The sequence below is a fragment of the Martes martes genome, assembly GCF_963455335.1.
Source record: "Martes martes genome assembly, chromosome: 1".
Lineage (NCBI taxonomy): Eukaryota > Metazoa > Chordata > Mammalia > Carnivora > Mustelidae > Martes > Martes martes.
This window is the reverse complement of record NC_137888.1, coordinates 66,541,988-66,568,372: the sequence shown is the minus strand read 5'-3', so window position 1 is coordinate 66,568,372 and position 26,385 is coordinate 66,541,988. Positions and strand designations below refer to the sequence as shown.

Sequence of the window (26,385 nt, the reverse complement as noted above, 5' to 3'; positions counted from 1 at the left end):
CTCATTCCTTAGATTCCTTGAAATCAATGAAAATACATATTTCATTCATAATACAAAGCATTTTTAGAAAAAGCAAAAAATAAAAAAATAAAAACCTCATAGTCTCCTTAAATTGTCAAACAAATCATTCACAAATATAATGAAGCAATAATCTCATGTTGCTTCTTGATTGCACATTACACATACTTTTCAGAACTGTACCTTGGTCACATTGTTGTGATTACCAGATAATTTATAAAGAAGGCAAGTACCTCATTATCATGATATGCCCATTGGCACAAAAGCATGCCAAGCAGGCACTGTTACACATGACCACCACATCTGCTTGCAGTATAAAAGATGTCTCGGTGATGTTATGAACATAAAGACAAGTCTGAGAAGGCAGTGAGAAGACTTTGGCTTGTTTCTCTGAGCAGATTATTGTATACTGATGATCTCCTGTTTCTTGGGATGGAGAAGGGCAGTTCATGACCAGTTTCCTTCTCCAAGATTTTTCATTTTCATCTATGTTGTTTGGATCCCTCCAAACTTCATATGGCGGCTGCATTAATCCACCATTTCGGTCCATACAGGAGAATGTTAGCACAGCTCCTTTCAGTGAGAGGAAGGTACCTATAAAAACAATGTGAAATTCAAAAAAAAAAAAGACAAAAAAAACAATCAATGTGAAATTCTTTCTAAAATGGTTATTATTCATTTATGGGCAGTAAATGTTTTATAATGATACTTTTTATCTATAGTGTTATAATATTGCAGTAATACACATAAACCAGTAGATTTATGAGTTCATCATTTGCAATAACTTGGCATCATAGAATGTTAGGTCTCAGAAGAGCCTAAGACATCAACTTATCAAATCTTTTCATTTTATTAATGAGAAAATGGAGACCCAGAAAAGTGATGAGACTTGGGGCATGTCACATGGCAAGTTAGTGGCCGAGCCTGAACTAGAACTCAGGTTTCCTAATTTCTGATCCAGTATTCTTTTACCATACTATATAGTCCCCTTAACATCTTTTTTTTAAAAAGCAAATTTTAGAAAATTCATAATTTTCATTTATTGAAAGAAGTTCAACTGAAAAAATCATACCATCTGATTCCATTTCCTTATTTTTTTAAAATTATTTTTATTAACATATAATGTATTATTTGCCCCAGGGGTACAGGTCTGTGAATCCTCTGGCTCACACATTTCACAGCACTCACCATAGCTCATACCTTCCCCATTGTCCATTTCCTTATTTCTTAGGCTCATTTACTAGAAAGTGTTTTTTTCTTCTTTTGAAATTGAACACCTTCATGAAATTTTAACATATAAAATTCAGGCTAGCAATTTTGGTTATATTAAAAAATCCTTTGGCTCTTAGGCAGGGTTATATATCTTTATATGGAAAAGAAGTTTACTTACCTTGATTCTCCAAATTTGAATATCCATGACCAATTATTACCAATGGGTCTTTCTACCAGTCCCAGAGGACAGAATACTGTACAGCTTAGGAGGTAACTTGAGATAGATTGACCTTTGGACATCACCAGACTCTCCCTTAAGCAATGCCCCAGCAGTCTTTTCCTTCCTTTGTCCTCTGACATCATGCAGAGAGAGTAAGGGGATTAACCCAGGGTGATATGCCTCAAGAGTGTATGTAAAACAGACACTTGAAAAAGGAAGGATGATAATAAAAATGTAGTTCATTTAGAAAGTACTCTATAATTTGAAGTACTTAAAATTGATAAAATTTTAAAATAACATGCTTAGGTGATTTACTATCCCAGTTGTGTTTTAAAATCCACTTCAAAACTAAGAAGTCTTGTAGTAAAGCTTGAAATCAGGTAATGTGATGCCGCCAGTTTTGTTTTTCTTTTTCAACATTTCCTTAGCAATTTGGGGTCTCTTCTGATTCCATACAAATTTAAGGATTATTTGCTCCAGCTCTTTGAAAAATACTGGTGGAATTTTGATCGGAATGGCATTAAAAGTATAGATTGCTCTAGGCAGTATAGACATGTCTCCAAAGGCAAAGGAAACAAAAGCGAAAATGAACTTTTGGGACTTCATCAAGATCAAAAGCTTCTGCACAGCAAAGCAAACAGTCAAACTAAGAGGCGGCCCATGGAATGGGAGAATATATTTGCAAATGACACTTCAGATAAGGGGCTGGTATCCAAGATCTATAAAGAACTTCTCAAACTCAACACTCAAAAAACAAGTAATCCAGTCAAAAAATGGGCAGAAGTCATGACCAGACTCTTCTCCAAAGAAGACATAAAAATGACTGACAAACACAGAAAAAATGTTCAACATCACTAGCCATCAGGGAGATTCAAATTAAAACCGCAGTGACGTACCACCTTACACCAGTTAGAATGGCCAAAATTAATAAGACAGTAAAGAACATGTGTTGGAGAGGATGTGGAGAAAGGGGAACCCTCTTACACTGTTGGTGGGAATGCAAGTTGGTGCAGCCACTTTGGAGAACAGTGTGGAGATTCCTTAAGAAATTAAAAATAGAGCTTCCCTATGACCCCGCAATCGCACTACTGGGTATTTACCCCAAAGATACAGATGTAGTGAAAAGAAGGGCCATCTGTACCCCAATGTTCATAGCAGCAATGGCCACGGTCGCCAAACTGTGGCAAGAACCAAGATGCCCTTCAATGGACGAATGGATAAGGAAGATGTGGTCCATATACACTATGGAGTATTAAACCTCCATCAGAAAGGATGAATACCCAACTTTTGTATCAACATGGATGGGACTGGAAGAGATTATGCTGAGTGAAATAAGTCAAGCAGAGAGAGTCAAGTATCATATGGTTTCACTTACTTGTGGAGCATAACAAATAACACGGAGGACATGGGGAGATGGAGAGGAGAAGGGAGTTGGGGGAAATTGGAGGGGGAGATGAACCATGAGCGACTATGGACTCTGAAAAACAACCTGAGGGTTTTGAAGGGGTTGGGGGGTCGGAGGTTGGGTGAGCCTGGTGGCGGGTATTATGGAGGGCATGTATTGCATGGAGCACTGGGTGTGGTGCATAAACAATGAATTCTGTTACACTGAAAAGAAATTAAATAAAAAAACTACAAAATGTTCATTAAAAAAAAACACAAAGAAGCCTGTTAATGTTCTATAAGGGTTACTAAAGAAGATAAGAGAGCAGGGTTTAGGTGCTTCAGTGTGAGGGTCAAGGACTAAAAGAACAGTTGTCCCAGTTTCCCATGGGAAAAAAGGATAATGCCAAAAGCATTAGACTTTTACTTGGTATGAGGAAGAGTTTGAGAATAGAGTGTTGTAATCAAATTTTCATTTAACAGGATCACTATTCCTGCTAGGCATATTCTAGAGAGAATCAAGTTTGAACAAAGGGAGAACAGTTAATAGGCAAGAAATGGATAGAGGTTTCCTCCAATCAGGTGTTAGCAAGAGAGATGGTGAGCAATGATCAGAATCTGAGGATACTGTAAAGGTCAAGCCAACAGAATTTGCTAATAAACTGGATTTAGAGTGTGAAAGAAACAGAGTGGTCCAGGATGATTCTAATGTTTCTGACCTGAGAAACTGGAAGGATGGGATTGCTGTTAACAGATGTGGGAAAGAATATGGGAGAAAGGAAAGGAATACCAGGAACTCAGTTTTGGACATGGTAAGTTTGAGATGCTTATTAGACATTCAACTGGATGTTAAGTAGCTGGATATCTATGTCAGAAATTTGGAGATGGTTGCAGACAATAAATACAAATATATGACCCATCAGATTATCAATGGCACTGAAGTCATGAGGATGGTAGATTTCATTTTGGCCTTGAATATAAATAGAAAACAGAAAAGGTTCAAGTCAGTCTTTGGGCATTCTGATGTTTTAAGTCCAGTGAAATGAGAAGGAACCAGTAAAGTGGACTGATAAGGAATGGCTAGAAAGTTAGGAAGAAAAGTAGGTAAATAAAGTGTTCTGGAATCCAAGTGAAGTGTTTTTAATGTAGGGACAATGGTAAACTGTGTAATATGTTGCTGACATGTCAAGTAAGATGTGCACTGAGAACTGACCATTGGATGTAGCCATGAGGTCAGTGGTGACCTAGATAGAGGTTTTATTGATGGGTATGGGAGAAAGCTTGATTAGAATGGAGAGGAGAGAATCGGAGAAGAAAATTGGAAATAGTGAATACAACACAAACATTTCAAGGAATTTTGCATTAAAGAAAAAAATGAAAAGGAGCATTTTGGAGGATAGATTCAAGAGAGTTTCTCTTATTTATTTATATAAGATTTTTAATTTTCTTTTAAGTAACCTTTACACCCAGTGTGGGCCTTGAACTCACAACCCTGAGAGCAAGAGTCACATTCTATACCAACTTAGCCAGCCAGACACTCCAAGTTTTTCTCTTTTAATGGGAGAACAAGCAGAATGTTTGTATAATGATCTAGCAGAAAGATAAGTACTGATTACCATTATAATTACACAATAAGGTGTAATAATGCAAATATAATAAAATTATATAAAGGAAACAGAGGAAAAGTTGCTGGATTGACTTTTTTGAGTGTACAAGTAGAGAAGTTGGCCAAGTTGGGAGCTTACACAGCTTAGTCATAACACAGGAGAGAACGTAGAGACCCTGGAGATATAAGCAAACAGGTTGGTAGATGTGGTGGTTGAAGTTGTTATCTGCTTGTTTCAGTTCCCTCAGTGAAAGAGGACACGTGGTCATTAGCTGACACTGAAAACAGCAAAGGAGATACTGGTGGTTTGAGGAAAGTGGAGAAATAGAATTGTTCAAGAGCATGGGAGAGAGGACTAGGGAAATATAGTAAATATAATTATCCAGGAGCATAGGAGCCTAGTTGAAGTTATTAATGATTTATTTCAAAATGAGACTATTTATTATGTTTATATATTTTTCTCTAGGCATGTTCAGCTACACAAGTATAGAAATGAAATAGAATTAAAAAATTTTTAAAAGATTTTGTTTATTTATTTGACAGAGATCACAAGTAGGCAGAGAAGCAGGCAGAGAGAAAGGAGGAAGCAGGCTCCCTGCCGAGCAGAAAGCCCGATGTGGGGCTCGATCCCAGACTCCGGGATCCTGACCTGAGCCGAAGGCAGAGGCTTTAACCCGCTGAGCCACCCAGGCGCCCCGGTAGAATTAAATTTAACCAGAATTGTGATTAAGCTGAATATGCATGTGTAATACTGTGATTTATAATAAACATATATTTGGTCTTTATTCTGTTTCTGACACAGAGCTCCTAAAACCCTTGGAATTTCTAAATGTGAGGGCAACACAAGTGTCTTTTATTATTGAGGTGACTTTTAGACCTCACCCAAGGATGGGGCTGGTTACCAGAGGAACCAACAATGTGATTAGAGGGTTGGTACTTTTAGTCCGACCCCTCCCCCACTCCAGGGAAGGAGGAGGAGGAGACTTGAGATTGAATTCAATCACCAGTGGTCAATGATGTAGTCAATCATGCCTATGTAATTAATAAAGCCTCCATAAGAACTCAAAAGGAAGAGGTATTGAGAGCTTCTGGGTTGGTGAATAGGTGGAGGTGCAGGGAGAGGGTTTCTCCTGGAGAAGATGTGGAAGCTCTGGCTTCTTTTCCCTACTCATCTCTTCCATCTGGATGTTCATCAGTATCTTTTAATAATAAACAAGTAAAAGGTAAGTAAACAGTTTTCCTGAGTTCTGTGTGCTACTCTAGCAAATTATTTGCACCCAAGGAGGGGGTTGTGGGAACCCCAGATGTATAGCCAATGGGTCATAAGCACAGGTGACAAACTAGACTTGTGACTGGTGTCTAAAGGAAGGAGAGAGGGCAGTTTTGTGGAACTGAGCCCTTAACCTGTGGGATGTGATAGTTACTTGCAGATAGTATCAGAGTCGAGTTAAATTGTGGGACATTCTGCTGGTGTTGCAAAGAATTGCTTGCTATGAGGTAAAACCTCCACGCGTTTGGTGCTCCACCCCAGACCTACTGAATTGGAAACTCTGGAGGTGGGGACCAATAATCTGTGTTGTAACATACCCTCCAAGTGATTCTGATACAGACTAAAGGGATAACTACACGGAATGGAAAATCTTTAGGTGTTTTCGATTCTAAAATTCAATGATTTAGTTCACTTCAAATTTTCATATCCTGGAATTTGTTGTCAAGACAACCACAGTAAATAAATGTGAAAAGATTCCTTAAAAAGGAGAAGTGGGCTTTTCTTTGTTGAGAGGCTTTTGATTGCTGATTCAATCTCCTTGTTAGTTATAGATCTGTTCAGATATTTTAATTCTTCATGATTCAGTCTTGGTAGGTTGTATGTTTTTAGGAATTTATCTGTTTCTTTTAGGTTGTTTACTTTATATGCATATTATTGTTCATAGTAGTCTCTTATGATCTTCCAGTTAGGCTTTCTCTCTTTTCCATGGTTATTTATGAAACACATCTGAACCTAGCTTCACAGTTAACTCTTTTATGTATCACTTAAAAAATACTTTTTTTAAAGAGCTATTTTAGGGTTACAGAAAATTGAGTACAGAGAGTTCTCATTTGCTCCCTTTGTCCTTTGTATTTGTGTTATATTTGTTACAATTGGTGAACTGATATATTAACTAAAGCCTTGAAAGAACTGGAGAATAATGACGGAAAATTGGAGAAGGCAGGTTCCCATTATTTATTTTAAATAGCTAAGGAAAAGCTTTGCAAATATTTACTAACCAGATACCACATTATTAAGTTAAATCTCTACTTATTTTGTATTTTGCCATCATTTTTAGTCTATGTCTGTTTGTTAAGAATGGTAAAGGACTTTCCTGTAATATTGAGAGATCTGTTAAATTAGTTCCAGATGTGTATATTTCTAGGCTTATGACATAGAAAACCATATTTGTTAGAATATCTCTTAGAAATTTGTCTTCCACTTACGCTTGTAAACTTGTGTACACAAGAGTTAGATTTTCACCTTTAAACTTGTAAGAAATGCTTGGCACATATTAGGTATCCAATATGGATACCTAATGTAAGAGAATTGTGTATATTTCTTTTAAATTAGGAATGTAGTAAAATATTTTCTCATCATGAAGTATGTTTATAGTTAAAGTGACCCTAACAAATTAACTTTTAAAATACAGTGCATTTTGTGGGCTGAATTGTGTCCCATCAAATTCATATGTTGAAGTCCTAAACCCTAGTGCCTCAGAAGGTGATTAATTTAAGGTAGAACCTTTAAAGAGATGATTAAGTTAAAAGGAGGTTGTTAGAGCGGGCCTTAATTCAAACTGACTGGTGTCTAAGAAGAGATTAGGGTACACTGGATGATGCCAGAGGTACATGCACACAGAAGGATAGCCATGGGAAGACATGGTAAGGGTGGCTATCTATAAGCCAAGGACAGAGGCTTCAGAAGAAACTAGAACCGCTGACACCTTAATATTGGCCCTCTAGTATCCATAGTATGAGAAGATCAATTCAGTTGTTACACACACACACACACACACACACACCCCTAAATTGCCACACTAGTAGACAGCTGACTATTCCACCTATAAGTAAAAATCTACAAGAATTTAGCACACCAGTTAACAAAATATTACTCTAACCTAGTATTCTTTTTTTAAAAAAAGATTTTATTTATTTATTTGACAGACAGAGATCACAAGCAGATAGAGAGGCAGGCAGAGAGAGAGGAGGAAGCAGGCTCCCCGCTGAGCAGAAGCCCGATGTGGGGCTAGATCCCAGGACCCTGAGATCATGTCCTGAGCTGAAAGCAGAGGCTTTAACCCACTGAACCACCCAGGCGCCCCTCTAACTTAGTGTTCTATCTGTGTGTGTGTGTGTGTGTGTGTGTATACTTTTAAAATAAAATTTCTTATCCTATATATCAATAAAATTCTTTATTTTTCTACTTAAAAACTATCTGAAAACATCATACATAGGAAATACAAAGTAAGAGTTACTGAGAACAAATTTTAAAGTATTCAAAGGAATTGCATGAGGAATCACACTCTTCTCTTCTTTGGAAGGAAAGAAAGATAATTCGAGAGAATATAACACATGCTTTAGCAAAGTACTCCTAACATATTAAATTCTTTAGGCACTAGAATAAAAAGGAAATAAATTATGTGCCATGCCTTTGAAACAAGATGGGAAGGTAACCAAGGATTTTAGAAAGCCATGTCAAGTCAGACTGCTCCTAGATTAATTGTTCTGAGTTCTTCAGGGATGATAAAAAATACTCATAGGATCTGATCTGGCATGGAACTTTGGAGAAATGCTTCAATTCATTAAATACTTTAAATTTTGCATTATGGTTTTCTGTAGTGCTTTTCAGAAACCTTTCTCCCAAGGCATTGTTTAGGTGGGCAGTTCCACAGTTTCCTACCATAGAATTAATTGTATTATTTTATTCTAAGGAATGGTAATTTGCTGTATCACAAATGTTGGGGTAGTATGATTTATGAAATTTTCAATAGTTTCCAGTACAGAGAATACTTATAAACTTTATTCCAGATTGATCAATACAAATTAACATTCTACATTATTTCATATCTAAATGTTAAAAAGTCTCATTTAAGGAATAAATAAAAACTCTTACCACTTGGGAATACCATGACAGGCTCTGTAAATCTTTGTTCATCTGCTAAAGGAAGGTTCAGGGAGATGATTAACACCATTCCCAGACTAGTTCCAACAAACAAACAAGGAGAGACCGTAGGGTCATTTTTCCGAGCAAAGGACTCCATGAAGTATAGTGCTGTAATTGCTTCTTTCGAATCTTTGTCAATACTGGAGATGCTAGAGCTTCTAGAACGATTATAGGAATTTTCTCGGCTTTCTATAGAAATGCAGAAAAACAAAAATTCTTAGTGTATTTCCATAACAAGTAAAGTCAGACTTAGTACATGAAAACCAAAATTATGAAAGGGAAGTAGAATTTGATTCCTTGTTAACTGATCTGGAAGACCTCTTCTCCAGTTCACCAGCTTATTTTGATAATAAAGAGACTGAAGCCCAGAAATGTAAATTATAAATTTGGCAGAGCTGGGACTAGAAGTGGCGTCTCCAGAGTTCCAGTTCACCATGTTTTTCTCCCTACATCACTTCACAAATTAGTTGAAATTTGTAATCTGGAAAAAAATATTTAGTCTGAGTAGTCAAGGTTATACGAATTTCTGGTACCATTTTAATTATGCTTCCTTTCTATCTCTCAGTCATTGAAAATACTCCTAATGATTTCTTGGCAATTCCTACCTACTGACAACATTATGGCGATACTTACCTGAAAGGTCACAAGTGTTCTTGGTGAATACATTTCCCTGACATAATTTTTGGTTTTGCTATATTTGGAGTAACTATAGTCCTAAAAATTGGAGTATTTACCAAGGCCAAAGAGCAAATGCTATATTCCTGAACTACTTTCAGGCTACCTACCTTGAATCCAAATCCAGTTCTAACTTTACCTGGGACCGGAGAAGCTGTAGGCAGGCCTATCTCATTGTTAATGGTAATCTTTGAGAGGGCTTCAGGACACCTAAAGGAAGCTGGATGGTTTCAAGTTTTCCTGCTCATCAACAGTTATACATGAGCACACTCCAATAAACATAAATATACCTCCCTCAGTTAAATACTACTAGGAACGTTTTGTTCTTATAATTGCTCCAGAGTTCAAGTTCCTCATACTCTTTTTTCTACTGCATTCACTTCTTTTCTTTCTTGATAGGTGCAAGTGTGACTCGTTTTTATAAAAAGAGACTGAATATAAGGTCCTTTGACTTTTCTTTTTCTAAAAAGCAAAATATAGTATTCCTAATTGCCCCCTTCTATCCCTCAACAAATTTGTAAAAATAATTATTTGTAATAGAATTTAGAGATGAGAAGGAGCTTGGATATAATCTATGCAATTTTATAGATTTGGTGACAGAGACCTAGAGTTAAGCAATTGTCCCAGAATCCAATATAAGTTAGAGGCAGAAATATCTAAAACTCAAAATTCTCAACAATCCAGTGATTAAGCGTGATTAACTTTACATTTTGCTCCTATTATAAAATTCCTAGCTAATATGCTTTCAAAGTTTTTCCATTCATGGTTCATCAACATTCAAGTTTATTACTCCTACACCTGTGAAAGAGATAACTTCATTATCTGCACATCCATGAACTAGATTTTGTATTTAAAAATAGTAAATTTTTAAATCATTACTAAAAATTTTTTTGAAGAGTGGTAAATGGGGAATTACTTTATAGAAAGAATTACCATAGAAAATCTAAGACTATTTTTTCCTGTCTTTCCTCAAAGTATTTTGTCAGCAATACTGTTGCAACTAAGTTTCATGATTCCTTTTTTTTTCTCCCTCTGAAAATTTCTGACCTTCTAGCTCTTACACTTTAATTCCCGCTCCAACACTCACTCCATAAATATGCAATTAATCCTTTAAAAACATATGAAGATTGCAAAATTTAGAACTTAAGATTTTGCCTTTTTCTTGGTCGCATTCACTTGACAGTTGAGGAAATGAGGGTTGCAAAACATTAAATAAATATCTACTGATAAAGACACTAAACGGCTTACCACTGAGATGGAAGGAAACTCAACTGCTGCTGGGAGTATAGAGAACTGATTAAGGCATAGGTCTCCCCTTGTACAGAGGAGGTGTCTACCAATCAGAAGAACCATTCCACTTTTAGAGATGAAGAAGGAAGTATAGTGAAGAATGAATTTGGAGTCATGGCCACAGCTTGACCAGGCTTTCAGTTACTCATTGCCTAGAACTGACTGTAACAAGACCTATATCCCTTGTCCTCTAGCTCCCATTATCATAGCATATAAAATTTTAGTTGTATCCACAAAAATTTGTATGTTTAACATACCTTCTGTTGTGACTGGTAAAGAAATTTCCATGCAAGCAGCTGATTGTGCTTTCCGAAATGGTGGTCTTCCAGGACCCCAGCGATTTACTTTTGAAACATCAGCACTGGACAGACGTTTTCCAGAACTGCAACTCTGAGAGGTTGGACTTGTGCAGTGTCCATTTACATGATCTGTACCAAAAGGAAGAAGGCAGCATAAATATCATAATTAAAATCTTCACATAAAGGAATCCAAACATGTAGATTAATGAAGAATGAGAATTCCTTTTTCGCCAAACCATGTAAAGATGGCTAAGTCCTTGCTATTTTAATATTTAGTTACATTTTCAGTAGTTAGTCAAAATTTCACAAGATTTATATTACATATAAATTCATTTTAAATATGTGGCTAATTAACATAGCTTAAGATTTATTCTATATCTGCATTAAGTATTATACCATTTAATGGCATTACAGAATAGATTATAGTATTTAACTTTCTTTTGCATAATTTAAATATATACCTATTTATATAAGTTTTAGAAGTACCTCAAGTGTCTGGAGTTTAAAATATAGAATGGAAGCATCTTTTTTAAATTAAATTAAAATTTTTTCAGTGTTCCAAAATTCATTGTTTATGCACCACACCCAGTGCAACATGCAATACATGCCCTCCACAATACCCATCACCAAGATCACCCAACCCCACCCTCCCCTTCCCTCCAAAACCCTCAGTTTGTTTCTCAGAGTCCTCAGTCTCTCATGGTTTGTCTCTCCCTCCAATTTCCCCCAACTCACTTCTCCTCTCCATCTCCCAATGTCCTCTGTGTTATTCCTTATGCTCCACAAGTAGGCAGTTATCATATGGTTTCACTTACTTGCAGAGAATGGAAACATCTTACTGTGCAGTTGTGAATGGTACTTAAGAATATTGATTCTAGAGCCAGACTGCCTGGGCTTAAATCCCAATTCTACCATTTACAAGTTGTACAAATTACTGAAGTCTTCATACTTTAGTTTCCTTTTCTATAAGCTGGGAATATTATCTACCTCATGGAGTTTTTGTGATAATTCATGTCACATGCCAAAACACTTCTTGGTATATGGTAAATTCTGAACAAAAATTATTACTGTTATTCTTGTTCCAGACTGCTTTTGTCTAAGACAAATAGTACTATTCATTTAGAGCTTATGAGTTTATTTCTGTTTTGATATAACTTAAAAACTTGGAAATAATACCACTAAAAATAGGTGTTTTGTTAATGCTCCTATTATAATATATGAAACAACATCTCATAGTTCTGTAATATTGAGTACATTTAAAAATGTACCTTGATCAAAAAAAAAATGTACCTTGATCATTCAAAGGACAATAGAGTTAAATGGAGAAGAATCCTGTTTAATGTCCATATGGTACTAAGTACCTACTCCATTATAGCCTTTTTATATTGTAGAGTTTGAAAACTTAAAATTGTTCATTTCCTGGTTTTCCTTGCAGTGAGTGTAAAGATGATGATTCAATTAAGTTTCACCATTCATATGTATTAGTGTGTTTTACTATTTTTTAAAAAAGAGAATTAACATGTTTATTAAATATTTAAATGCCAGGCACTTTATACACATTACTCATTTAATATTCACAACAACCCTGCAAAGCAGATGCTTTATTATCCTGATTTTGCAGTTGAGGAAACTGAAGCTCAGAAAAAAGAGTTTGGAAAATTGTCTAATATTACATAAATATTTTTGGAGGCAGAATTCAGATCCAGATCTTCTCACTTAGTGTCTATATGCTCAAAAACTGGGCTACAGCACAAACGAAAGTATTTGGTAAGGGGTAGCAACTTTGAAGACCTATTTAGTAGGGTTTAGGAGGAGACTATATAATGCACATTGAGATCCATGCCTTTTGGGGCCAGTCATCTTCCATATTAACACAGATCTCGGAAATCCCAGATTTCCCAGATGGAAAGGCAGAAATATCCCTTAATGAGTTAGTCATGGGGAAGCTGAAGTCAAGATCTCTACCCCTTCTGCACTATCAAATGTAGTCTTATAAATAAGAAAAACACTGAGAGTGACAGCTGGCACTATCAAAGACTTAGAATGAATTAAAAAATGGTAACTTTGGTGGCCCCGTCAGTTAAGCCTCCAACTCAGTTTCAGCTCAGGTCTTGATCTCAGGGTTGTGAGTACAAGCTCTGTATTAGGCTCTATGCCCTACTGAAGAGGGAAAAAAAAGAAAGAAAGAAAAATTGGGTACAAATTGCAAAAATGAGACCCCTTCTGGGTATATTTGTTAGGAAAAGTTGCCCCTTCATCAGGCATGATGTCTTGGTTGGGGGACAAGTTGGCTTGTTAATTGACTTAACGTTGGTTTTCTTGATTAATTTGTTTTAGCAGGAAAAGAATTTATGAAGGATATTAGGCAGCTCAAAACTTCAAGGAGAACCTGTAAGGTATACTCAGAAGCTTTGCTTGCAGCCCCAAACAATGCCCAACCACACTGGAGTTACTGTTTGTTAGTGGCTCAGCATTGAAGATGTTGGTGTTAGATGCCAGAAGCTGTCCTATTGCTGGCCTGATACAGCAGGACATCTCTGCCATCATAATCACCAAAACTGAGGTTTATGTAATTACAAATTAATTTTTTATTTTAGTGTTTTTTGACTATTCTCATTCTCTACCTTTTCCCTGACATTTTGAGGATTTTAAGCTCTTATTTTTAGGATTTTTTTTTTTTAAGAATTTTAAGCTGAGACCCAGATGGACTGAATCACAGACTTCCCCTTGATCAACTTAATTTTTATCTCCAGTTTTAATTTGATTCTTCTATAGCAAAATTTTCATATCTATGAGTTTGTTGTCAAAGCTAAAATTGCTTTAAATGAGCACAGGTTTATAGACCTTGTGTTTAATGTTTAGTTTCTGAAATCCAAAATTTCAAAGAGCTTCTGTCTCTTCATTTCTCCATAATTAGCCATGTGTTCAAGTTTAAGTTATAATTTGTTCATTTAAGTGGATATTTAAAACTATTTGGGACCAACTTTACAGCTTTAGAGAAAATAATCTCTTACTGAAAACATTGCCTAAGGCTTTGCCAGTGACGAACAGAATGTATTAACTTGCAATAACTGTTCTTAAAATTTCAGCTTCAATGAGGTAAAACTAACATAAAATTGTAATATACTTAAGGTGTATATCATGATGATTTAATGTAGATTGGGAAAGGATCTAGTTAATTGACATGCGTATTTCACGTATTTATTTTTTGGCGAAAACATTAAAGTTCTCTCTTAGCAAATTCCAATTACACATTACAGTATTGTTAATGATAGTCATCATGTTTTACATTAGATTCTCAGAACTTACTCATCTTACAGCTAAAAGTTTGTACCCTTTTACAAACCTTTCCCTATTTGCCCTACTATTTGCCCAGCTCCTGGCTACCACTTTTCTACTCTGTTTGTATTACTATAACTTTTATTTTACTTTTTAAAAGATTCAACATGTAAGTGAAGCCATGCAGTATTTATCTTTGGCCTATTTCACTTCACATAATGCCCTCAAGGTCTATCCATGTTGTTGCAAATGGCAGGATTTCCATCTTTCTCATAGCTGAATAATATTCCATTGTGTGTACATATACACACACATACACACACCACATCTTCTTTAGCCATTCATCCACTAAGAGGCACTTAGGTTGTTTCCCTATCTTTGTTATTGTGAATAATGCTGAAATGAACATAGGAGTGCAGAGAGTCCTTCAATATACTGTTCATTTCTTTTGAATATATATCCAAAGTGAAATCGTTAGGTTACATGGTAGTTCTATTTTTAATTTTTGAGTAACCTTCTGTAAGTTAAGAGCCAGATGGCTGGTTTTTAGAAGCACACCCTGAATGCCTCTGTTAATCATTATCTTGAGAATGTATAGATCTCATGCATCCTTTCTGTTACTTTCCACAAGCAAGATAGGTAGAAAATGTGTTGTTCAGCATTCCAGGTCAAGGGTGCCAGTGTTGTCGAAATTGGAATATCTCCTTGGTAATGAAGCATGCCCAGCTGGTGGGCTTTTATCTTCTTGGAATATTTGCCATGCAAGGAGGAGCAAGGCTACAGAGAACTGTTAGGATAATTGCTACATTATAAAAGTTTGCTGCATTTAGTTTCCTGCAGCAGATGCTTTGTTCAGTTGGCCACTCCTGGACTCCACGTACTTTAAGTATTCCCCATAAACTTAGGTCTCAAGCACTGTCTCTGGGTCATTCCTTTGGTCTCGCTGGGTCATCACCTACATTTAGCTGAGTCTTCAGAAATGTGGCTACACATCTCCATACTGTTTTTCATAGTGGCTGTACCAATTTTACATTCCTACCAACAGTACATAAGGGCTCCGTTTTCTTCACACCTTCCTTAACATTTGTAATTTCTTTTTGATGATACCCACTGTAACAGGTATGAGTGATAGCTCATTGAGGTTCTGATTTGCATTTCTGTGATTATTAGTGATGTTGAACACCTTTTCAAGTATCTGTTCACCATTTGTATGTTGTCTTTGAAAAAGTGTCTATTCAGTTCCTCTGCCCATCTTTCTTTTTTTTCTTTTTTTTAAGTAGGCTCTATGTCCAACATGGGGCTTGAACTCACAAGCCCTAGGGTCAAGAGTTGCACGCTGTGCTGCCTGAGCCAGCCAAGCACCTCCACCTGCCTGTTGTATTGTATTGTATGAATCCTTTATATTTTTTTGAATTGTGTGAATCCTTTATATTTTTTTGACATTAACCTCTTATCAGATATATGATTTGCAAATATTTTCTCCCATTCAGTAGATTTCCTTTTCATTTTGTCAATGGTTCCCTTTACTATATAGAAACTTTTTAGTTGGATGTAGTCCCACTAAATCATATTTTTGCTTATTTATGCATATTTTGATTTTATTGCTTTTGCTTTCAAATCCAAAAAAATTACTGCCAAAACCATTGCCAAGGAGCTCACCACTTGTGTTTTCTTCTAGGAGTTTTATTGTTAAGTCTTATGTTCAAGTCTTTTTTTTTTTTTTTTTTTTTTTTTTAATATTTTATTTATTTATTTGGCAGACCGAGATCACAAGTAGGGAGAGAGGCAGGCAGAGAGAGAGGAGGAAGCAGGCTCACCGATGAGCAGAGAGCCTGATGCGGGGCTCGATCCCAGGACCCTGGGATCATGACCTGAGCCGAAGGCAGAGGCTTAACCCACTGAGCCACCCAGGCGCCCCCTTATGTTCAAGTCTTAAAAAAAAAAAAAAAAAAAAAAAAGTCTTATGTTCAAGTCTTTACCATTTTGAGTTGATTTTTGTATATGGAATAAGATAGTGGTTCAGTTTTGTTCTTTTGTATGTGGCTGTATAGTTTTCCTTGCACCAGTTATTGAAGAGCTGATCTTTTCTGTAGTGTACATTCTTGGCTCCTTTGTTGTAAATTAATTGAAATATACATATATTTCAATTTCTATATATATATTTCAATTAATTATGTATATGTGTACATATATATATATATTTGTTTCTGGGCTCTCCATTTTGTTTCATTGATTTATGAATCATTTTTGTGTCAATACCATGCTGTTTTGATTGCTATAGCTTTGTGATATAGTTTAAAATCAGAAAGTGTGATGTCTTTTTGTTTTTCTTTCTTAAGATTGCTTTGGTTATTTGGAGTGGTTTGTGGTTCCATGCAAATTATTAATTTTATTTTGGTGAAGAATGTTGGAATTTTAACAGGGATTGCATTGAATCTATAAATTGCTTTGGGCTATATGGACATTTTAATGATATTAATTCTTCCAACCCATGAGCATGAAATATCTTTCCATTTATTTGTGTCTTCTTTAATTTCTTAATGTCCTGCACAGTTCTTTTATCACCTTGGTTAAATTTATTCCTAAGTATTTTATTGTTTTTGATACAATTGTAAATAGGATTTTCCTAATTTCTCTTTCTAATAGTTAATTGTTAGTGTATTGAAATGCAACCGAGTTTTGTATATTGATTTTCTATTGGGCAACTTTGCTGAATTTATTAGTTTTAATAGTTTTTTGTTGGAGCTTATGGTTTTCTATACATGTATTCTGCAAATAGACAGTTTTACTTTTTCTGTTCTGATTTGGATGCCTTTTATTTGTTTTCCTTGCCCTAGCTTGTACTTCAGTACTATGTTGAATAAAATTGTTGAGAGTGGGCATTCTTGTCTTCTGAGCTTGGAGTGAAAGTTTTCAGCTTTTTGCCACTGAATATGTTGTTAACCATGGACCTATCATATATGGTCTTTATTATGAAAGGCACGTTCCCTCTCTTCTCACTTGGCTGTAATTTTTGTTATGAGTAGATACTAAGTTTTGTCAAATGCCTTTTCTTCATCTATTGAGATGTTCACATGATTTTTATTCTTCATTTTGTTAATATGATGAATCATATTGATTTGCAGATTTTAGACCATCCTTTCATCCCTGGAATAAATACCACTTTATCATAAGATCCTTTTAATATATTGTTGAATTTGGTTTGCTGATATTTTGTTGAGGATTTTTACATCAATGTTCATCAGAATTATAGTGATTTTCTTTTCTGGTAGTATCTTGAAAAATGAGAATGGAAGTTATCCTCACTCTTTGATGGTTTGGAAGAATTTGAGAAACATTGGTATTAATTCTTTAGATGTTTGGTAGAAATCAAAAGTGAAGCCATGGGGCCCTAGACTTTTGTTTATTGGAAGGTTTTTAATTAATGACTTAAGCTCTTTGCCAGTAATTAGTCTGTTCGGATTTTCTATTTTTTCATGGTTGTCTTGGTAGGTTGTATTTTTCTGGGAGTTTATTTTGAGACTTTCCAATTTTTTGGCATTTAATAGTCTTTTATGATCCTTTGTGTTTCTGTGGTATCAGTTGTAATGTCTCATCTTTCACTTGTGATTTTCAGTCTTTTCTGACTGAAAAGAATCTGGCTAAAGGTTTGTCTATTTTGTGTATCTTTTTAAAAAAACCAGCTCTTAGTTTCATTAATCATTTTGATTGTGTTTTTAGTCTCTATTTCATTTATTTCTGTTCTGATATTTATTTCCTTTCTTCCACTAATTTCGGGCTTCATTTTTCCTTTCTCTAGTTTCTTGAGATATAAAGTTAGCTTGTTTAAGGTCTTTCTTGTTTCTTGAAGGGCAGCTATGATAGTGGCAGAGTATGAGCACCCCAGGCTTGCCTCCTCCCTGAAACACAGCTAGATAACTATCAAATCATTCTGAATACTCAAGACTTCAACCTGACAACTGGTAGAATAAACTACACAACCAGAGGGAGGGAAGAGGCCATTTTGAGGAGGGTAGGAAGTGCCAAGACAAGATTTGGGGGAAAAACAGATGGCAGGTGCTGTGGAGGGGAAGGAGCCTTTGTCATGGAGAAAGCTGAGAGAGTGGAATGCACAGAGATATGCACAAGAACACTTCCCCAAAGCCACTTCTGAGAGAATGAGTGGGACTGAATTTTGTGAATGTTTTCAACCAGCGGGACTCAAAGACTGGAATTTAGGAAGCCCGTGGGCTTGCCTGTGATAGAAACCTGAGGATGCTGCTCTACTCCTGGAGCAGAGGCAGGCAAACAACCCTGGGACAGACTGTACAATCTGATGATTGTTTAAGGGGCACAGGGAGAGACTGTTAATTCTTTTTGGAATACATCTGTGAGAGGTACCACTGTCTCTCTGGGGGCAATAGAATTGACAAGCACCATTTTCCTTCCCTGCCCCTCAGCATAAGTGTAGAGACACCTGTTAAGAGCTGCTAACTGGGACATTGGCTTTTTAGCTTGCTTATTCCCAATCCCATGCTCCTGTGCTCTGGTGTGGCAGCCCTTCTGAGTCAAACCTGCATCAGTATCAGTCCCAACACAGCAAGACCTTTTCCTAGAGGACTGACACAGGTGCTCGACACACCAGGTACCTGAAGTTTAGAACTTTGAATGTCAACAGGTCTGAAAAGTGTAGTGCCCAAAGTGTTCAATGCTTCTCCAGGCAGGCAAGTGACCCAGAGACAGTGTGAAATCAGTGATCTGAAAAATCCCTGTAACACATGAGGGGAACTTATTCTTCCTCTGAAAGTGCTTCCCAGAGAGAAGCAAGCATGGGCCCCTGCCCCCTCAGCAGGGTCAAAGGAGCCAGCAGGTGCCATTTCTCTCCTCTGCCCCCCAGCATAAACTGATTTTAGTAAGCAGCACAGTGCCAACAGTGATAGCATAAACCACTTACACAAATCCTGCAACCCCGCCCTCTGCTAGTAATGCTTTTTCTTAGGCAACTGTGCCTGATGACCAGCACAGCTGGCCCCTACCCCAGAAGACCAACCCCCTCTCCCCACACACACATACATACCAGGTCTACCGACCGTAGGGTTCTGCAAAACTTCAGCACTTGTGGAAATAGTGTCAGGATTCTTTCAACCCAGCAGACCAGAGTACACCTAGCTAAAACTCACCACACTCTGGACAAGGTCAAAACACTCCCCACTGCAGGCAAAGAGAAACTCTGCAGAGGACTGACCTAGGGAAAGAGCAGCCAAAGCACAGCAGCATAGTCCACATAACACACACCAGAGACATTTCCTGAAGCACCAGGCCCTGGACATTGTATGATCTCTTCTTCATAATGCCTTTACTCTCAGAAGCAGGAAACATAACAGGCTTTCCTAACACAGAGAAGATGACAGAGACCTAGACAAAGTGCCATGATGGAGGAATTCATACCAAAAGAAAGAACAAGAAAAGGTCACAGGGGCGCCTGGGTGGCTCAGTGGGTTAAGCTTCTGCCTTCGGCTCAGGTCATGATCTCAGGGTCCTGGGATCAAGCCCCTCATCGGACTCTCTGCTCAGTGGGGAGCCTGCTTCCCCCTCTCTCTCTGCCTGCCTCTCTGCATACTTGTGATCTCTGACAAATAAATAAAATCTTTAAAAAAAAAAAAGAAAAAAAAAGGCTCATCTCGGCTGATTCTCTGATGAGAATATTTAAAAAAAAAAAAAAAAAAAAGGTCACAGCCAGGGATCTAATGGAAACAAGTGTAAGTAATAAGCCTGATCCAGAATTTAAAGCAACGATCACAAGGGTACTAGCTGGGCTTGAGAAAATCATGGAAGACATCAGAGAGTCCCTTACTGTGGAGACAAAAGAGCTAAACCAACCAGCTAACCAACCAACCAACCAACCAATCAGGCCAAAATGAAAAATGCAATATCTGAGACTCAAAACCAACTGGATGTAGTGGCCACAAGGATGGAAGAAGCAAAAGAACAAACAAGATGTAAAGAAGTTAGAATTACAGAAAATAAAGAATCCAAACAAAAGAGAGAAAGAAAAATCTTGGATCATGAAAGAAGACTTAGGGAACTCAGTGACTCCATCAAATATAATAATACTCATATGAGTTCCAGAAGAAGGAGAGAGAGAAAAGGGTACAGAAGTTTATTTGAGAATATTATGACTGAAAACTTCCATGATCTGGGGAAAGAACCAGACATCTAAATCCAAGAGGCACAGAGAATGCCCATCAAAATCAACAAAAGCAGGCCAACACCAAGACATATCCTAGTTAAATTTCCAAAATACAAAGAAAAAATCCTAAGAACAGCAAGACAAAGGAAATCCCTAACTTAAAAGACAAGACGAATAAGGTTAACAGCAGACATATTGATAGAAACTTGGTAGGCCAGAAGAAAGTGGCAGGATTTATTCAACATGCTGAATGGGAAAAGTCAGCTGCCAGGAACACTCTATCCTACAAGGCTGGATATTCTCCTTCAGAACAGGAGACAAAGATTTTCCCAGACAAACAAAAACTTAAAGGATTTCATGACCACTAAATCAGCCCTGCAAGAAATATTATAGAGTGGGAAAGAAAGACCAAAAGCAACAGACTAGAAAAGAACAGAGAAAATCTTCAAAAACAATGACAAAACAAGTAATAAGATGGCACTAAGTTAATATATATCAATAATCACTTTGAATGTAAATGGACTAAGTGCTCCAAGAAAAAGACATAGAGTGTCAGAATGGATAAAAACAAAACAAAACAAAACACAAAAACACAAGACCCATCTATATACTGCCTGGAAGAGACTCTTTTTGACCTAAAGACACCTGCAGATTGAAAGTGAGAGGAGGGAGAAATATTTATCAGGCAAATGGACATCAAAATATAGCCAGTGTAACTGTACTTATCTCAGACAAACTAGATTTTAAACCACAGACTGTAATAAGAGATGAAGAAGGGCACTATTTCATAATAAAGGGGACTATCCAACAAGAAGGAACTAACAACTGTAAATATTTATGCCCCTAACTTGGAAGCACCCAAATATATAAAACAATTAATTACAAACATAAAGGAACTCATTGGTAATAATACAGTAACAGTAGAGAACTTTAACACCTCACTTACTTCAATGGACAGATCATCTAAGCAGAAAATCAACGACGAAACAATGGCTTTGAATGACACACTGAACCAAATGGACTTAACAGATATATTCAGAAGAGTCCATCCAAAAGCAGCAGAATGCACATTCTTTTCAAGTGCACATTCTCCAGGATAGATCACACACTAGGTCCCAAATCAGACCTCAACAAATACAAAAAGATTGAGATCATACCATGCATGTTTTCTGACTACAATGCAGTATACCTTGAAGTCATCCACAGGAAAGAACTTGGAAACCACAAATACATGAAGGCTAAAGAACATCGTACTAAAGAATGAATGGGTCAACAAAGAAATTAAGGATATAAAAGAGAACATGGAGGGGTGCCTGGGTGGCTCAGTGGGTTAAAGCCTCTGCCTTCTGCTCAGGTCATGATCTCAGGATCCTGGGATCAAGCGCCGAGTCAGGCTCTCTGCTCAGCAGGGAGCCTGCTTCCTCCTCTCTCTCTGCCTGCCTCTCTGCCTACTTGTGATCTCTGTCAAAAAAATAAATAAAATCTTAAAAAAAAAAAGAGTACATGGAAACAAATGAAAACATGACAGTCCAAAACCTTTGGGATGCAGCACAGGCAGTCATGAGAAGGAAGTATATAACAATATAGGCCTACCTCAAGGAGCAAGAAAAATCTCTAATACACAACCTAACATTACACTTAAAGGAACTAGAAAAAGAACAATAAATGAAGCCTAAAGCCAGCAGGAGAGGATAAATAATAAAGATTAGAGCAGAAATAAATGATACAGAAATTAAAAACAAACAGTAGAATAGATTAATGAAACCAGGAGTTGGTTCTTTGAAAAAATTAGTAAAACTGATTAACACCTACCTAGACTTATCAAAAGGAGAAAGAACCCAAATAAATAAAATCACAAATGATAGAGAAGAGATCACAACCAACATTATAGAAATACAATTACAAGAGAATATTATGAAAAATCATATGCCAACAAAACAGACAATCTGGAAGAAATGGATAAATTCCTAGAAACCTATAAACTACAAAAACTGAAACAGGAAGAAATAAAAAAATCTGAACAGACCAATAACTGCAAAGAAATTGAATCAGTAATCAAAAACTTCCCAATAAACAGAAGTCCAGAGCCAGATGATTTTCTATGGGAATTATGCCAAATACTTAAAGGAGAGTTAATATCTATTCCTCTCAAGCTGTTCCAAAAGAAATGGAAGGAAAACTTCCAAACTCCTTCTATGAAGCCAGCATTACCTTGATTCTAAGACCAGAGAAAGACCCCATTGAAAAAGAGAACAATGGGCCAATATCCCTGATGAACATGGATGCGAAAATTCTCAACAAAATACTAACAAATTGAATCCAGCAGTACATAAAAAGAATCATTTGCAACAATCAAGTAGGATTTATTCTTGAGCTGCAGGGTGGTTCATTCTCCCCAAATCAATCAAGGTGATACACCACATTAATAAAAGAAAGGATAAGAACCATATGATTTTCTCAACAGATGCAGAAAAAAATTTGACAAAGTACAACATCCATTCATGGTTAAAAAAAAAAACCCTCAGCAAAGTAGAGGTAAAGGGAACATTCCCCAAAATATATAAAACCCCACAGCTAATATCTTCCTTAATGGGAAAGAATAAGAGATTTTCTTCTAAAGTCAGGAACAAGACAGGGATGTCCACTCTCTCTATTGCTATTTAACATAGTATTGGAACTTCTAGCCTCAGTAATCAGACAACAATAGAAGTAAAAGGTATCCAAATTGGCAAGGAAGAAGTCAAATTTTCACCATTTGCAGACATGTTACTCTATGTAGAAAACCTGAAGGATTCCACCAAAAAATTGCTAGAACTGATATGAATTTATTAAAGTCATAGGATATAAAATCAACATACAGAAATATGGATTTCACTCATGTGGAGTTTAAGAAATGAAACAGATGAACATGGGAGAAAAAAAGACAGGCAAATGATAAAACAGACTCTTAGCTCTTAACTATAGAAAACAAACTGAGGATCACTTGTTGCGGTAGTGGGCAGGAGGATGGGTTAAATGGGTGATGGCTATTAAGGAGAGCACTTGCGATGAGCATTGGGTTTGTATGTGAGTGACAAATCACAAAATTCTAATGAAATTAATATTGTACTATATGTCAACTAGAGTTCAAGTAAAAAGTTAGAAAGGGCAAGTAGATAGCACAGTGATAATAAAATATAATCCCTTCTAGGCCTTTTTTAATCAAATAAGAATGAGGGCTATTTTAATAACTACATAAGATGATGAAGGTTTTATCAAAAGAAAAAAATTACTAGTCAAAGCAATTAAATAAGTAAAATAAACATTATGTATATGTATTCAAAATAATGTGATAAGATTATACTTATAGGGGATAAAATTTTATACCTTAAATCTCAAGAGAATCAACTGAAAAACTAAGAATTCAGTGACATGGCTGGTTACAAAATTCATACATATATGTATAACTAATATTAATAATTCATTTTTCATCCTAATCTATTTAAAGTTCAATCAGTGGAACAAAATAAAATATCTACAAGGAGACAAAATGGATAAAGAAATTTTGTAGCTGAAAATAAGTAACCTTTAAAATGAGAGGGGTAAACATAAGTCATTCAATAAATGCTTAGGACAACTAACTAGGCATTAAAAAATAATTTCTCTATACCAAAATAAATTCTAGATGATAAAAGTATAAATGTATAGAGAGAAACTATAACAGTGCTAAAAAAAAAGCATAGGAAAATGTTTTTAATATTCTTAAAGACATATTTGCTAAAGATAGAACAAAACTTGGTACCCATTATAAAAACCATTAAATTTGATTATATATAGTCAATATAGAGAAAAAAATGAGACAAATGACATTCTGCAATAAATTTGATAGAGGAAACTAATTTCCACAATGTCCAAAGTGCTTAGATATAAAAATAAGAAAAAAAAACACCAAAATTCTTTACAATGTATTGGTAGTTCACAAATAAATAGAAGTATGTTTAAATAAAAAGATGTCCAACACTTATCATTAAGAAATGAATATTAAGGGGTGCCTGGGTGGCTCAGTGGGTTAAAGCCTCTGCCTTTGGCTCAGGTCATGATCCCAAGATCCTGGGATGGAGCCTTACATTGGGCTCTCTGCTCAGCAGGGAGCCTGCTTCCTCATCTCTCTCTGCCTGCCTCTCTGCCTACTTGGGATCTCTGTCAAATAGATGAATAAAATCTAAAAAAAAAAAAAAAGAGTATTAAAACAGTTCTCCAATTAGCTCAACAAATATGAAAGAATTGTATAAGCAAAATATGGGAAGACTGGAGTTCTTATACACTGTTGGTGGGGATCTAAGTTGGTTAAACATTCTTGGAAGTCATTTTACAATCAAAATATACAATGCCTATTCTTTTGCCAAGCAATTTCAGTTCTGAGAATTTATTCTACAGACATAATCACATAAGTGTGCAAAGAACTTATTACTATTCTCATTAAAGTTTGTTTTGAAATAGTAAAAGACCAAAAGCCTAATGTCTTTTAATAAAGAAATAGTTAAGTCAATTATTGTATAGCCTAAAATGGATACTTTATCCTTATATAAGCCATTATTTGATACTACAAAGAATTACATAGATCTGTATAGAATGGTCTTCAGGACACTGTAAAATAAAAAACCACAAAATATTGTTAAAGTGCTTCCCCTTCTAATGAAAAAATGTTTAGACTAATTGTTGAATAATCAAAGAAAATATTAATATTCTTTGTCTCAATGGATATGGGAATTAAGGAATTCTAAGCTATAATTTTTAAATTATTTTAAAAAGAAAAAATAAATTGAAGGTAAAAACTACAATACCCAGAGAACACCCCTTGCAAGTGTTTTAAATGAAGTTTAGATTTTGAAGAACTGGCTCACTGAATATTAAGTACATGTATTTCAAACAAAAAAAATCCACATCCTTTTCAAGGTTAAGGTAAATTTGTTCACATGGTGGGGGTGAAGGCATTTTACTCACATGATTATTATAGCTGTAGACATCAGCATTGCAAATGTCAGATAAAATGACTAGAAACAAGTAATCTAGCAACTCAAGAATTCATCTTTTAGGAGGCTACAGCTAGACTAACTTTTTTATTTATCTCAGGATATGCTGTGCTTTTTTTTTTTTTCCTCTCCCCAGTCTTAATGTGAGACTTGATGTGAATATTTACTCATATGGTTCAGGACAAGGTGTCAGTTTGCTTTGTCAGTATCAATCAGGATATAATGGCATTTTAATGTTAAAATTTATTGTTATTTTGGGGTGCCTGGGTAGTTCAGTCAGTTAAGCATCTGCCTTCAGCTCACGTCATGATCCCAGAATCCTGGGATCAGACTCCCTGCTCACTAGGGAGTCTGCTTCTCCCTAGGGAGTCTGCTTCTCCCTCCCTCTCTGTTCCTTCCCCTACTCATGCTCTCTCTCTCTCTAACACTCTCTCTCAAATAGATAAGTAAAATTAAAAAAATATATATTATTGTTCTTTTGAGTTCTGGTTCAAGATGGCAATACAGGAGGCTGCTGAATTCTTCTCTATCCATGGATACCACAGATCTATAGCTACACATGGAGCAGTTCCCTCTGAAGGAAATCCAGACTAGCTGAGTGACTCCTATACAGTGGATGAATGATAAAGCACCTACACAGGGATGAATCTTTCAGTTACAGGGAGACACTATGAATGAGAAAGACCTCTTGGAAAATTGCAAAGGATTCAGAGGCCACTAAAATCTTGGGCCAGGGTGAATCATAAAGTTCATCTACACAGGACCATTCCATCAAATCTGGGAGAGGTGGCTGTTTTCTCTTGTGTAGTAAACACAGAGAGTCAAGGAAAATGAAGAAACAGGAATATATTCCAAACAAACAAACAAAAAACACACAATAAAACTCCAGAGACATATTTAATGAAATAAAGATAAGCAAGTTACCTGATTACCTGATAGAGTTGAAAACAGTGGTATTAAAGATGTTCACCAATGTCAGGAAAATCTTGCATGAACAAAATGAGAATTTAAACAAAGAGACCAAATA

The 26,385-nt window shown here is 36.1% G+C and overlaps 1 protein-coding gene across 1 annotated transcript in view; it reads right to left on the bottom strand.

Moving 5' to 3' along the window:
- The window catches only part of STXBP5L (syntaxin binding protein 5L), a 408,526-nt gene that overhangs the window by 10,330 nt on the left and 371,811 nt on the right, over positions 1-26,385 (bottom strand). The window contains exons 23-25 of the mRNA XM_080822438.1: positions 10,857-11,027; positions 8,584-8,823; positions 252-612 (exon numbers count right to left, since the gene is read on the bottom strand). Coding sequence (XP_080678564.1) covers positions 252-612; positions 8,584-8,823; positions 10,857-11,027 — 772 coding nt within the window. The remainder of the gene's footprint in view (positions 1-251; positions 613-8,583; positions 8,824-10,856; positions 11,028-26,385) is intronic.